The sequence below is a fragment of the Ornithorhynchus anatinus genome, chromosome 4, assembly GCF_004115215.2.
Source record: "Ornithorhynchus anatinus isolate Pmale09 chromosome 4, mOrnAna1.pri.v4, whole genome shotgun sequence".
In the NCBI taxonomy this organism is placed as follows: Eukaryota; Metazoa; Chordata; class Mammalia; order Monotremata; family Ornithorhynchidae; genus Ornithorhynchus; species Ornithorhynchus anatinus.
Window position 1 is genome coordinate 43,564,727 of NC_041731.1, and position 14,618 is coordinate 43,579,344.

General features: G+C 46.4%; 1 protein-coding gene across 2 annotated transcripts in view; it reads left to right on the forward strand.

Moving 5' to 3' along the window:
- The first annotated feature begins 9,850 nt into the window (after positions 1 to 9,850).
- LOC100083973 (carboxyl-terminal PDZ ligand of neuronal nitric oxide synthase protein-like) overlaps positions 9,851 to 14,618 on the forward strand; it is a 37,515-nt gene continuing 32,747 nt past the window's right edge. For both annotated transcript variants that reach the window (XM_029063932.2, XM_029063933.2), the window contains exon 1: positions 9,851 to 10,092. In XM_029063932.2, the coding sequence (XP_028919765.1) occupies positions 9,988 to 10,092 (105 nt within the window). In that variant the 5' untranslated portion in view covers positions 9,851 to 9,987. The remainder of the gene's footprint in view (positions 10,093 to 14,618) is intronic.

The following is a 14,618-nucleotide window of genomic DNA, read 5'->3' on the forward strand; positions in this document are numbered from 1 at the left end:
CCTTCACAAGTTTGCTAAAATCCACATCTTCCTCTCCATCCAAACTGCTAATACATTGATCCAAGCACTTATCCTATCCCACTTCGACTAGTGGGCCAGCCTCCTTGCTGACCTCCCTGCCTGCCTGCTTTCTCTCCCTACTCCAGTTCATACTTCACTCTGCTGAATGGATCGCTTTTCTATAAAAAATGCTCAGTCCACATCTCCCCACTCCTCAAGAACCTCTGGTGATTGTCCATCCACTTCCATATCAAACAGAAACTCTTTCTCATTGGCTTTAAAACACCCAATCCCCTTGCCCCCTCCTATCTTATGTAGCTTACTGATCTCCTACTCCAGTCCAGCCTGAATACTTTGTTCCTCTGGAGCCAGATTGCTCACTGTGCCTTGATCTCTTCTATCTCACCATCGACTTCTTTCTCAAGTCCTCCCTCTGGCCTGGACCTCCTTCCCCCTTCATATATGACCAGCCACCACTCTCCCCACCTCCAAAGCCTTATTAAAATTGCACCTTTTTCCAAGAGGCTTTCCCCAGCTAGGCCCTTATTTCCCCTATTCCCATCCCATCTCCCAAGTGCATCACCTATGCACTTGGATCTGTACCCTTCAAGCACGTGATATTCACCCCACTCTCTGCCCTAAAGCACTTTTGTAGGTATCCATAATTTCATTCATTCATTCATTCATTCATTCAATCAATCATACTTATCGAACACTTACTGTGTGCATAACACTGTACTAAGTGCTTGGGAGAGTAAGATAGAACAGTAAACAAACACATTCCCTGACCACAATGAGCTTACATATTTATACTAATGTCTGTCTCCTCCTCTAGATTGTAAACTTGCTATGGGGAGGAAACGTGTCTTGCCACTCTATAGTACTGTACTCTCCCAAACTCTTTTAACACTGCTTTGCACACAGTAAGTGGTTAACAACAGCCACTGTTTAATTAATTGATTAGTTTCAGGACAGGTGGGAGTAGACAAGGCTACCCAAATGGTATGAGACTAAATATTCTGAAGAGCCCAGAATTTGTGTATCTCATATACTTCAACAAGAGGCCTTATATCCACCCATTTGTTAATCACATTTTCTTCTGTCACTTTTAATGATTCAAGCACTTATCCTATCCCACCCTGACTACCGGCATCAGCCTCCTTGCTGATCTCCCTGCCTCCTGACTCTCCCCGTCACAAGTTCTTACTTCACTCCGCTGCCCAAATCATTTTTCTAAAAAAAAAAATCCCCTTCTCCCCACTTCTCAAGAACCTCCACTGGTTGCCCCATCCACCTCCACATCAAATAGAAACTGCTTACCATTGGCTTTAAAGCACTCAATCACCTTGTCCCCTGCTACCTGACCTTTCCGACTTCCTGCCACAACCCAGACTGCACACTTCACTCCTATAACGTCAACCTACCCGGTCACTGTACCTTTATCCTGTCTCTCTCGCCGCTGACCCCTTGTCTACATCCTCCCTCTGGTCTGGAACTCCCTCCACCTTTGTAAACAACAGATCACTACTGTGCCCGCCTTCCAAGCCTTATTAAAATCATATCTTTTCTAAGAAGCCTTCCCAACTAAGTTCTTATTGCCTTACCCATTCTCCTTTCTACATCACCTATGCACTTGAATCAGTCCCCTTAAGTACCTCACTTTCACCTCAACCTCAGCCCCACAGCACCTATCTAACGTACAAATCCATATTTTACTTTAATGACTGTCTTCCCCTCTAGACTGTAAGCTCTTTGTGGACGGATATCGTGTCCACCAACTCTGTTGTATCGTACTTTCCCAAGAGCTTAGTACAGTGCTCTGCACACACAGTGTTCAGAAAATATCATTGATTGATATTAGCAGAAAAACAGTCTTTTGTCGGGCTAGAGATATAAACCGAACAGCATAAATGCTGCTCGATTTTGAAAATTATTTTTTCTTTAACTGGCCTCAGGTTGCACTGACCTTGAGGGCTTCTGAAAGATTGACCAGTTTTTACTCAAGAAGAATTTTTCTCTGCCTCTTATGTAGGTTATGCTGGTCCGTTTTCTGGCAGCCAAATACGCTACGCTCCTTTATGAAATTATCTTGGGCAGCCTAGTTAACTGCCAATCAGAGTAAAAAAAGCAGGCTTTTAGCTCCGGCGGTGAGCTTACCATTCTATCCAACAGGAACGTATTTTCTACCCTGCAATCTTCAAATAAAACATCAAAGGAAAACCAAGCCACCTTGGAAAGAGCAGAGTGCCATGAAGCGCTGTATGTGCGTAATGATAACGTACTTGAAAAGAACTGTTCAGTCTATGACTCCTGGAAACGACTTTTCTCTTTAATTGTCAGACAAACCTCCTTGAGAAGCCCTTCATTTAGCTAATAGCCGGACTCCTGCAAATGAGAATCCTGTAACCCAGGTGGGTCTCTGGAAATCCAGAGTACCTCCTCCAGCAGGGTCCATGGAAAGTTTGTGCAGCTCCATACTGCTTTCAGAGGACAAGAGTAATGTAGTTTTATGTTAGAGCCAAAAAAAATGGGGGGGGAAATATGAGAGAACAGGCATGGGAGCAGGGGTGGGGCAGCTTTTAGAACAGGGCACGACACATAGTAAGCACTTAGTACCATTAAAAAAGAAAATCTCACAGCAATCACCTGCCACACAAGCGATGACCTTATATATCAACAGTCAGTCAGCCATATTTATTGAAGCCTTACTGTATGAAGAGCACTATGAAGCACTTGAGACAATGCAATATAACAATACAAGAGACACATTCCCTGCCCACATCGAGCTTACAGTCTAGAGGGGAGATGAACTCTACAGCCCAGGCAAGAAACTTGGTCAAAGCTAAAGACTTTTCAGCAATACCTCAGCTGTATGACCTATGGTCATACACTACACAAACTGGGTTTTCCCTTCCTCCCACATAAAGGGCTGAATCAACCCACCAGAGGCTGAAATGTACGGTTCCAGAGAGTCTGGCTATTTTGTAGCTAATGCACAGACCACTAAGGTTTCTCTTCCGGAAGTATAACCAACCGCTTTTCTTAGATACAGTCTCGAACAGAGACTCCCAGGCTTGCATTGGGAGCGACTTAAATTCCAACTACGTTGAAAGAGAATGTTCCCGTGTGAACTTCTTAAACACTCACAAGACTCACTCCATTTCAGCAATAGGCAATCCATGTTTTGCTCATCACAGCCATGCCACTTTTGTTTTCTAAATGCAGACTTTGAGGGCAGGGAATAAGTCTGCTTATTGTTGAATCGTACTCTCCCAAGCTCTTAGTACAGTGATCTGCACACAGTATGTGCTCATTAAATACAATTGAATGAATGAATGAGACTAAAAGCTCTCTGAAGGCAAGAATCGTGTCTACCAATTTAACAATTTACGGTTGAATTGTTCTCTTACAAGTGTTTAGTACAGTGCTCTGCACAAACTAGTACTCTATAAATACCATCGATTGATTGAAGGACATCCCAATTACACAGCTCTTTTGAAGAGAACCAGCATGTCCTCATTCATTCATTCAATAGTATTTATTGAGCGCTTACTATGTGCAGAGCACTGTACTAAGCGCTTGGGATGAACAAGTCGGCAATGTCCTAGTGGAAAGGGCCCAAGCCTGGGAGTCAGAACACCTGGATTCTAATCGGGGCTACACCGCTCACCCGCTGTGTGACCTAGAGCAAGTCGCCTAACTTTTTTGTGCTTCAGTTCCCTCGGCGGCAAAGTGGGGATTCAAACCAGTTCTCCCTCCTATTTAGACTCTGAGCTTCATGTGGGATTTGATTAACTTTTATCTACCCCAGCACTTAGTACAGTATTTGGCACCTAGGAAGTGCTAAACAAATATTACCCTTATTAACGTTACTACTACTACTAATAATAAGAGTAAACCACATCAGCACCATCCTGAAGGAAATACATGTCTGACTGCATGCACGTCGATGTTTAAAAAGTCATTCGTTCCAGAGTACGATCTGGAATGTATTTTGAAGTAATGAATTAATAACCTATCCATGACGATACTTATGTACAGGTAATGCCTAGTGTAATATGAACTTCTCCAGTGAATGTACACTGTAGCATGGTTATTTGCATGAAAAGGACTCCTTGTGAGCAGAGACCAGGTCTATCATCTCTGTTGCATTGTACTCTCTCAAGGGCTTAGTACAGTGCTCTGCACACAGAAAACACTCAAAAAAACCCCTGATTGATCAGGGAACATGTCTGCTAATTTCATTGTATTGTATTCTCCCAACTGCTAAATACAGTACTCTGCACATATTAAGTGCTCAATAAGTACCATTGATTGATTGAGGCAGAATAATAATTGTTATATTGTACTCTCCCAAGCACTTAGTACAGTGCTTTGCACACAGTAAGCATGCAATAAATATGATTGAATGAATGAATGAATTGTGGCATTTATCATGCAAAACAGAATAATAATAATTGTGTTGTTTATTATTCACTTACTATGTGCCAGGAACTGAACTAAGCACTGGGGTGGACACAAGCAAATTGGGCTGGACACAGTCCCTGTCCTACATGACACTAACACTGTTATTCCCCACTTTACAGATGAGGTAAGTGAAGCACTAAGAAGTTAAGTAACTTGCCCGAGGTCACACATCATAAAATTGGCAGCTCTGGGATTAGAACTCAGGTCCTTCTGACTCCCAGACCTGTGCTCTAACCATTAAGCCACACAATTCTACATATAGCAAGTGTGGCCTAATGGAAGGAGTCCAGGCCTGGGGGTCAGAAGTCCTGGGTTCTAATCCCAGCTCTGGGATTAGAGCACAGTTTGTCTGCTGAGTAACTTTAGTCAAGTCACTTAAATTCTCCGTGCCTCAATTACCTCATCAGTACAGTGTGGATTAAAACTATGAGCCCCATGTGAGAAATGGACTGTGTACAACCTGATTAGCTTGCATCTACACCAGCACTTAGTACAGTGCCCGGTACAGAGTAAGCACTTATCAAGTACCATTAAAAAAAAAGAATCAAGAGACCTTCCCAGCTCCTCCATGAACTTGCTAAATTAGTTATAATAACCGTATTTATTGAGCATCTACTGATTTCAGTGTCCTGCTCTAAATGCTTGGGAATGCACAGCAGAAGCAAAAAACTTAAAATCTAATGAGGAATTTGCAATCAACTTAGAAGCATCTAATCTAATGGCACCTGAAAATTAGATAAAATGCAGATAATTGTGTGGTCTTGGGTAAATCCATTAACTACTCATTTCAGTTGATTGAATGCCCACTGGCTACTGGTATTGGTTACTAATTTTTCAGTAGAAATAGGGGAATGGGATATCCACTTCCCTGTCACTGATGATTAAATTCTGACATCTATAAAGGAAAAGGGCTAAATAATGATAAAAATAGTAATAGTCATAAGTATTGTGGCATTTATTAAACACTATGTGCCTAGCACAAGAAGCTGGATTAAATATAATAACCAAGTCCCAAATGGGGCTCACAGTATATGTACGAGGGAGAACAGGTATTGAATCCCCATTTTGCAGTTGAGGAAACTGCGACACAAAAAAGTGACTTGTCCAAGGTCACACAGCAGGTATGTGGAGGAGCAGGGATTAGACCCCAAATCCTCTGATTCCGAGGCCTGTGCTCTTTCCACTAGGCAACACGGCTTCCCAACAATGCATAGAAACAATGCAAAATTGTTTATCCTGAAAAAAAATTGAAAGGAAAAAAAAATTGTTGCAGCTACTATGGTGTTTGAGTGAAACTAAGAAGGCCGGGGTTAGTTCAAGCCACTTAAAAAAACCCATTATCTCTAGCCACTGGCATACCTTCATTTCCTAGGATCCCCTGGCAGAGAAGTGCATGTAGCTAGCTGGGACCCTGCATCGCCCCAGGGGCTATAGACCAATACTAGTTGTAGATAGTCTATCACAGTCTCTCCACAATTTTCAGTGGGGACTAAATATGTAACATGTTCTCAGGCCTATAAATAAAGACCATAGGCTTAATACCTTAATTTATTCTGGAAATGGAAATGCAATGGGGGCAGGGACAAAAAATCTGGTGATAATTTTCGAATCAGTGAAGGCCCGGAACAGATTAGAAATAATTATTTGGTTACCTTTTTAGGCTCTAGTATAATTTCATTCCCTCTAGAGAGACTGAAATGCCTTCCTGTCTACCTTTAAGCTCCTTGTTGGTAGCAATCATCTCTACCTTCTCTGTTGTACTCTCCCAAGAGCTTAGTTCAGTGCTGTGCTCGCAGTAAGTGCTCAATAAATATCACTGATTCATTGATTGGTCCATCTTTCTTGGCTTTGGAAAGGAAGAGCTGATGCTGAAGAAATGTTTCCTCTTTGTTTCAAAAGATCAAGTATCATGTCTTTGAGTCCTTAATGGTCCAGGCACCTTAAGAGGTTGCTTAATAATAATAATAATGATAATAATGGTATTTGTTAAGCACTTACTATGTGCAAAGAACTGTTCTAAACACTGGGGGTGGGGGGGATACAAGATAATCAGGTTGTCCCACGTAGGGCTCACAGTTTTAATCTCCATTTTACAAATGAGGGATCTGAGGCACAGAGAAGTGAAGTGACTTTGCCCAAAGTCACACAGCTGAAAAGCGGCGGATCCGGGATTAGAACCCATGACCTCTGACTCCCAAGCCCGGGCTCTTTCCACTGAGCCATACTGCTTCTCTGATAGCAATGGAGTCTGGCCACATTGCTCTGTTTATGTTTTCTTTCCTTTCTAGGGACTTGGGACTATCCTTCAGCCTAATTATACTATACCACACGGAGCAGGAACCTCACAGAGCAGGAACACTTGGCTGAAAAATGACAGTACTTTAAGGGGAGGCTCCTGCTTGAACTGTGTTCACTTTGGACATGGGGTTGAGGTAGTTGTTTCCCTACTCGAAGAAGGTCCCTCGGGTTTTTTCTGGAAGGGGCCATGTTGGGGTGAGTTTAGAATTGAACTCTCCAGCTTTGAAGAGAGAGCTTTCACCATCCGACCATTTCCGATACCATCGTGATGCAGACCCATGGTCTGCCCAGAGCTGCACTGTCACTGACTGCCCTCGTAGACAGTCATCCTCAGTGTTGGAAGCCTTCTTGGGGCTGGGGGTGACCATTCAACAGATTGATGGTATTTATTGAGTCTTTACTGTGTGCAGAATACTGTACTAAGTGCTTGGGAGAGTACAATATATCAGAGTTGGTAGATATGTTCCCTGCCCAAAAAGAGCTTACAGGATAGAGGGGATAATGCATGAGAACTATGAAGGCTGTGGAACTGACTGACCACCACTCTCCCCATCTTCACATTTCTACTCAAATTCATTCAATCGTATTTATTGAGCGCTTACTGTGTTCAGAGCACTGGACTAAGAACTTGGAAAGTACAATTTGGCAACAAATAGAGACAACCCTACCCAACAACGGGCTCACAGCAAAGAAGGGGGAGACAGGCATCAATAGCATACTAAAATCCTACCTTCTCCAGGAACTCTACCCTGACCAACCTCTCATCCCCCCACCCTATTCTCTCACCCTTCCAAGTCACCTATGTACTCGGGTCTGAGCTCTTGTGGGCAGGGAATGTGTCTATTGCTATATTCATTCAATTTATTTATTGAGTGCTAACTGTGTGCAGAGCACTGTACTGAGTGCTTGGAAAGTACAATTCAGCAATAGAGACAATCCCTGCCCACACCAGGCTTACAGTCTCGTACTCTCCCAAGGGCTTAGTCCAGGGCTTTGCCCATAGTAAGTGCTCAGGAAATATGATTGAATGAATGAATGAATGCCCCAAAGTTTGATATTTGCCTCACCCCCACTTATAGCACTATTCACATATTCTGTCGCTTCTCCCCTACCTGTAATTTATTTAATGTCTCTCTGCCCCGGAGGATCATCAGTAAGCTCCATGAGGGCAGGGATCTCGTCTACCAGCTGCATTGTACTCCTGGGCAAGTCACTTAACTTCTCTGTGCCTCAGTTCCCTCATCTGTAAAATGGGGCTTAAGACTATGAGCCCCATGTGCGTCAGGAACTGTCCAACCTGATTAGCTTGTATCTACCCCAGTGCTTAGAATATTTCCTGGCACATAGTAAGTACTTCACTCATTCATTCAATCGTATTTATTGAGAGCTTACTGTGCAAGTCAACAGTGGACTGTAAATTACAAGAGGACAAGGATTGTGTCTGCCAACTCTCGCTGGCAGAAGGCGCATGCCTTAGTGGAAAGAGCACGGTCTTGGGAGTCAGAGACTGTGGGTTCTAATACCGGCTCTGCCACTTGGCAGCTGTGTGACTTTGGGCAAGTCACTTAACTCTTCAATGCCTCAGTTACCTCATCTATAAAATGGGGATTAAGACTGTGAGCTCCACATGAGGCAACCTGACAACCTTGTCTCTACCCCAGCGCTCAGAACAGTGCTTGGCACCTAGTAAGCGCTTAACAAATGCCATCATTATTATTATTATTAGTGCACTCTCCCAAGCGTTTGTACTATACAAACAATACAAATACAATACAAACGCTATGTACAGTACTCTGTACATAGTGAGCTTTCAAGATAACACCACTGATTGGGTGCGGGAGAAGAAAGGGGTAGGACCAGACCTCCTTCCTCCTCTTCCTTGCTCCTTCTTTTTCCTCTTCCTCCTCCTTCTTTCTCCTCCACCTCCTTTTCCAACTCCTTTCTCCTCCTCCTCTCTCCTACTCCTTTCTCCTCCTTACTTCTCCTCCACCTCCTTTCTCCTCTTCCTCCTCCTCCTCCTCTCTCCTCTTTTCTTCTCCTTTCTCATCCTCCTCCACCTCTTTTCTCCTCCTCTCTCTTCTTTCTCCTCCTCCTCTCTCCTCCTCCTTTCTCCTCCTCCTTTCCCTCCTCCTCCTCTTTCCTTCTCCTCCTCCTCTCTCCTCTTTTCTCTTCCTCCTCCTCTTCTCTCCTCCTTTCTTCTCCTCCACCTCTTCTTCTCTCCTCCTTTCGCCTCCACCTCCTTTCTCCTCTTCCTCGTCCTCCTCCACCTCTTTTCTCCTCTTCTCCTCCTCCTCCTCTCTCCTACTCCTTTCTCCACCTTCTTTCTCCTCCTTCTCCTTTCTTCTCCTCCTCCTCCTCTCCTCCTTTCTCCTCCTCCTCTCTCTCCTCCTTTCTCCTTCTCCTCCACCTCCTTTCTCCTGTTCCTCCTCTCTCCTTTCTCGTCGTCCTCCTCCTCCTCTCTCTTCCTTTCTCCTTCTCCTCCTCTCCTCCACCTCCTTTCTTCTCCTCCACCTCCTTTCTCCTCTTCTTCCTCTCTCCTCCTTTCTCGTCCTCCTCCACCTCCTTTCTCCTCTCCTCCTCCTCCTCTCTTCTCCTTTCTCCTTTTCCTCCTCTCCTCCACCTCCTTTCTTCTCCTCTTCTTCCTCTCTCCTCCTTTCTCGTCCTCGTCCTCCTTCCTCCTCCTCCTCCACCTTTTTTCTCCTCCTCCTCCTTTCTCCTCTTCCTCCTCTCTCCTCCTTTCTCATCCTCCTCCACCTCCTTTCTCCTTCTCCTCCTTTCTCCTCTCCCTGCTCCTCTCTCCTCCTTTCTTCTCCTCCACCTCCTTTCTCCTCCTCCCCCCCTCCTCCCCCCCTCCCCGGGTTTTCCCCCCCCCCCCCCCCCCCGGCACCACGTGAGGGAACTTGTGTCCAATGGGCGGCGGCGGCGTAAGGTGGGGCCGGCTCGGCCGCCGGGGAATTTCATTCAAACGGCGGCGGGGGCGGGGGGCCGAGCCCGTTCGGCTCGGGTTCGGGCTCGGGCTCGGGCTCGGCTCGGGCTCGGCTCGGGCTCGGGCTCCGGGTGTCCTGCGCTGCCCGGCCCGGCCCGGCCCGGCCGCGCCGACGGCTCTTTGTGCGCCGGGGCCGCGCTCCGCTTCGGCTCGCTTCGGCTCCCTTCGGCCCGCTTCGGCTCGCTTCGGTCCGGCCCGGCTGCAGCCGGGGGGCGCCCCCGGCCCCGGGGTCCACCATGCCCGTCAAGAGCAGGTACAACCTGGTGGACGACGCCTGCGACTCCCGGGTCCCGCTGCACAACGAGGAAGCCTTCCAGCACGGCATCCACTTCCAGGCCAAGGTACGGCGGCTAGCACGGTACAGCGCTTAGAGCAGGGCTTCGCACGTAGCATCATCATCATCGGTAGCAGTATTAATAATAATGTCCCCCCTGCCAGTCCTGCGAGGAACGGCAGGGCAGCTGAACCTTTCCTTCCCTCCTCTTGATTGAGCGCTCGCTCTGTGCGGGGACACCGTTCTAAGCGCTTCTTATTGGGCAGGGATGGTCTCTATCTGTTGCCGACTTGTCCATTCCAAGCGCTTAGTCCAGTGCTCTGCACGTAGTAAGCGCTCACATATTACTGAAGGAATGGATGGTCAGGGATGGTCTCTATCAGTTGCCGACTTGTCCATTCCAAGCGCTTAGTCCAGTGCTCTGCACATAGTAAGCGCTCACATATTACTGAAGGAATGAATGGTCAGGGATGGTCTCTATCAGTTGCCGACTTGTCCATTCCAAGCGCTTAGTCCAGTGTTCTGCACATAGTAAGCGCTCAGATATTACTGAAGGAACGAATGGTCAGGGATGGTCTCTACCTGTTGCCGACTTGTCCATTCCAAACGCTTAGTACTGTGCTCTGCACATAGCGCTCAAACATTACTGAAGTCAGGGATGGTCTCTATCTGTTGCCGAATTGTCCATTCCAAGCACTTAGTCCAGTGCTCTGCATATAGTAAGCGCTCACATATTACTGAAGGAATGAGTGGTCAGGGATGGTCTCTATCTGTTGCCGAATTGTACATTCCAAATGCTTAGTGCAGTGCTTTGCACCCAGTAAGCGCTTAATAAATGCCATTAAATGAATGAACGAAGCTCTGGGGAGAGTGACTGTGAGCCCGTCACTGGGCAGGGATTGTCTCTATCTGTTGCCGAATTGTCCATTCCAAGCACATAGTACAGTGCTCTGCACATAGTAAGCGCTCAATAAATACTTTTGAATGAATGAATGAGAGTGCCAAAGAAGCAGTATGGCCTAATGGGTAGAGCACAGATCTGAGCGTCAGAAGGTCATGTGTTCTAATGCCGACTCCACCAATTGTCTGCTGTTTGTCCTTGCTGTGTGATCTTGGGCCAGTCGCTTCACTTCTCGGGGCCTCAGTTCCCTCCTCTGTAAAGTGGGGATTGAGACTGTGAGCTCCACGGGGGACAGGGACTGTGTCCAACTTGATAGAGAAGCAGCGTGGCTCAGTGGAAAGAGCACGGGCTTGAGAGTCAGAGGTCATGAGTTTGAATCCCGGCTCTGCCACTTGTCAGCTGTGTGACTGTGGGCAAGTCACTTAATTTCTCTGTGCCTCAGTTACCTCATCTGTTAAATGGGGATTAACTGCGAGCCTCATTTGGGGCAACCTGATTACCCTGTATCTACCCCAGTGCTTAGAACACTGCTCGGCACATAGTAAGCGCTTAACAAATACCAACATTATTATTTCCTTGTATCCACCCCAGCGGTTAGTACGGTGCCTGGCACGTAGTAAGCATTTAACAAATACCATCGTTATTATTATTACTCCTTGGGCCTCACTTACCTCATCTATAAAATGGGGATCAAGACAGTGAGCGCCATATGGGACAGGGACTGTGTCCAACCTGATTACCAAGTATCTACCCCAGCACTTAGAACGGTGCTTGGAACACAGTAAGCCCTTAAACAAATTATTTATTACAACAGTAAACAGACACATTCCTTGCCCACAATGAGCTTACAGTCTAGAGGGGCTTTCTTCCTTCCCAAAACACCCCTCCCTACCCGACCGTCTGTTCCAGGATGCCGCCTGCTGGCACTGCACCTTCCGAGCCTGATGTCTCTGGTCCTGGGCTTCCCATTAACTGCCCCCTGCTCCAGCTAGGCTGGTGATTTCCACCCCTCTGCCTTGGCATCCTGAAGAATGGCCCTGGATCCCACAGACCAGCTGCCCCCGAGGGGCCTAGGGGTGAGCAACCCTGCAAAAGGCCAGGGAGTCTTGCAAGTGCCCTTGCCTGGCACTGGATCAGTTCAGCTGTTGATGGAGTTACTCTCCTGGGCGATGGTGATTCCCCAGAAAGGGGTTTGATAAGTCTTTGTGGGGATGTCTCGGGACACAGTTTTACTTAGCGATGGTGGGAGAGTTTAATAATGGAAACCCTCAGGTTAGCCGATATCTTCAGTCGCTGTCCTCTCGCCAGATCTGGAGTAAGCTGCAGAATTAATGGGAATTTTTGCTTCCTTTCTGTTTGATCTCCCCGACCTGAGTTGCAGAGCTGAGGGGCAGTGATCAGTGTCATGAAGTGTGTAGTACAGTGCTCTGCACCCAGTAAGTGCTCATTAAATACGATCGATTGCTCATAAAGTAACAAACCAGAAAAAGAAGGTAGGGAAACAGGGGGCTTGCCTTATCAACTTCCGAATCTCTTAAACCTGAATCAGTGCCCATACTCTGGCCTTTGCTGTCCATCAAGGGCTCCCACTGGGTCCGGAGAAAAGCTACCTCTAAGCTACCACTTGCCCTGTAGCTTGAAGGTAGGATTAGAAAATCAGGAGAAAGTTGGTGGCAAAGGAGAGCTCAGCTCCAGGCAGTTCCTGCTTCCAGCCCCTGGAATGTAAAGCAGATGAACGTACTGCCTGCTTCTCTGGCCTTGTTTGTATAGAGCAGCGTTTTGGAGAGCTCCACTCAGCCCTGGATTGTCTCACTCGCTTTAAATGGGTCACCCTCAGCAGTCTCTTGTTTTGGAACACGCAGGAGCAGCCACAAGTTTGCAGAAAGAGCACTGTAGCATTCAAATGCCGTGGGTGTGAGGGGACCGAGACTAGAGAAGGAAATTGCATAAAGGTCAAGCCTGTGAAGCTTAACTCATTTTCAACTAGTTCGCCCTGCAGCCTCTTCCAAAAATTATTATTAGCGTTATATTTAATTCGCGGAAACCGCCCTGCATTTGGTAGATTGGAGGCAGACGGAGTTTAGGGAACTGACTTAAAAATTAGAGGGAAATATGCATGCAGCGTGGCAGGAAGGAGGTTAAGCACTAGTGCAATGCTCTGTAAACACTCAAATGCCACTGATTGATTGCCACCTAAAAATTGCTTGGGTCCAGTGGACAGGAGCCTAGTTGAGAGCAAGCTCTACAAGGTGAGACCCATCCTAATTGCAGGCTGCCTTGGGGCTGCCTTAAATGAAATTCCTGAAGCTGCTGGAGAGGGATTCCAGCTCTGGAACTCTTCTTGCTTGTGGAAAAAGTGATGGGGCATCTCCGTGGCCCCAGTCAGGTAAAAAGAGTCCCGTGTGATGGAAGTTTTGGTAGCTGGAGGGGTGAGGGGACATTGCAGCGGAAGTTCATTTGGACAGTAGCGGCCACTGCGGTCTGCAGGCCTGTCGTGTGGTGATACTGGCTTTGCAGATCCCATCAAAGGGTTTGCCAATTTCCAGTGTTCCTGCTATTTGAACCCAAGAAAAAAAAAAAATATTCTAGAAGAGCTGCTTCGTGTGGTTTTGTGGGGTTGGAGCTTCTCCAAGTTATAAAAATATAATAATAAAATCTAGTATATAAGTGTCTCAGCCTTTCTCTATGAATTTAAAGTATGACCAGTCTCCTGGAACGAAGGAAACTTCACCGAGAGCTGGGCTGAAGGAGCTCCTAATAGTAATAATTGTATTTGGTAAGCATTTACTATATGCAACACTCTTTACGAAGTGCTGGGGTATTTGTGAAGTAAGGAGATCAGACACAGACCTTGTTCTACGTGAGGCTCACGTTCTAAGGGGGAAAGAGGAGTATCTTGTTCCTACTTTTCAGATGAGGAAACCGAGACACGGAGAAGTTAAAGGTCATGATCCTGTAGCACACTCTCAAACCACCCAATCCTTGGGAAGTTTTTCTTTAGATCTTAGATATAGTCTGTCTGGACATTTACTAGGATTTGTTCCTTTATCACCACTTGTTTTTCAACTGCCTACCAGAGGGTTCTATTTTAGGATCTACTCTTCCATGATGAGCTTCTCAAACCCATTAAATATTATAAAAATCAACAATAGTTGGCATGTGGATTTAATCCTCTGTAGGAAAGGGAAATCTCCTTCGCCATTTCTCTTCCCACTGTGCTATGCTGCTCTCAGAGTGGGGTGGCTTTTCTGATTTTTTTGTTTTGTTATGATATTTTAAGTACTTATGTGCCAGGCACTGTACTAAGCAGTGGGGTAGATACAAGGTAATCAGATTGGACAGAATTCCTGTCCTACATGAGGTTCACAGTCTTAATCCTCATTTTACAGGTGAGGGAACTGAAGCTCAAGGTCACACAGCAGCAGCCAAGTGACTGAGCCTGGATTAGAACCCAGGTCCTTCTGACTCCCAGGCCCATGCTCTATCCGTTAGGTAATGCGGCTTCCTCTCCTCCGGTCATCACTATCCGTGATGCAGAGATGCCACGGTTGCACTGGGAGAACACAAACTGACCAAGTTTGCAAGCTGTTATTGGACTGGGGGGTGTGGAGGGGAGGTGGGGGCCAACCTGAGGTTTGCTGATGAACCCACCCAGGCAAACCTGCTGCCCTAAGTCCGTATCCCATCCTCGG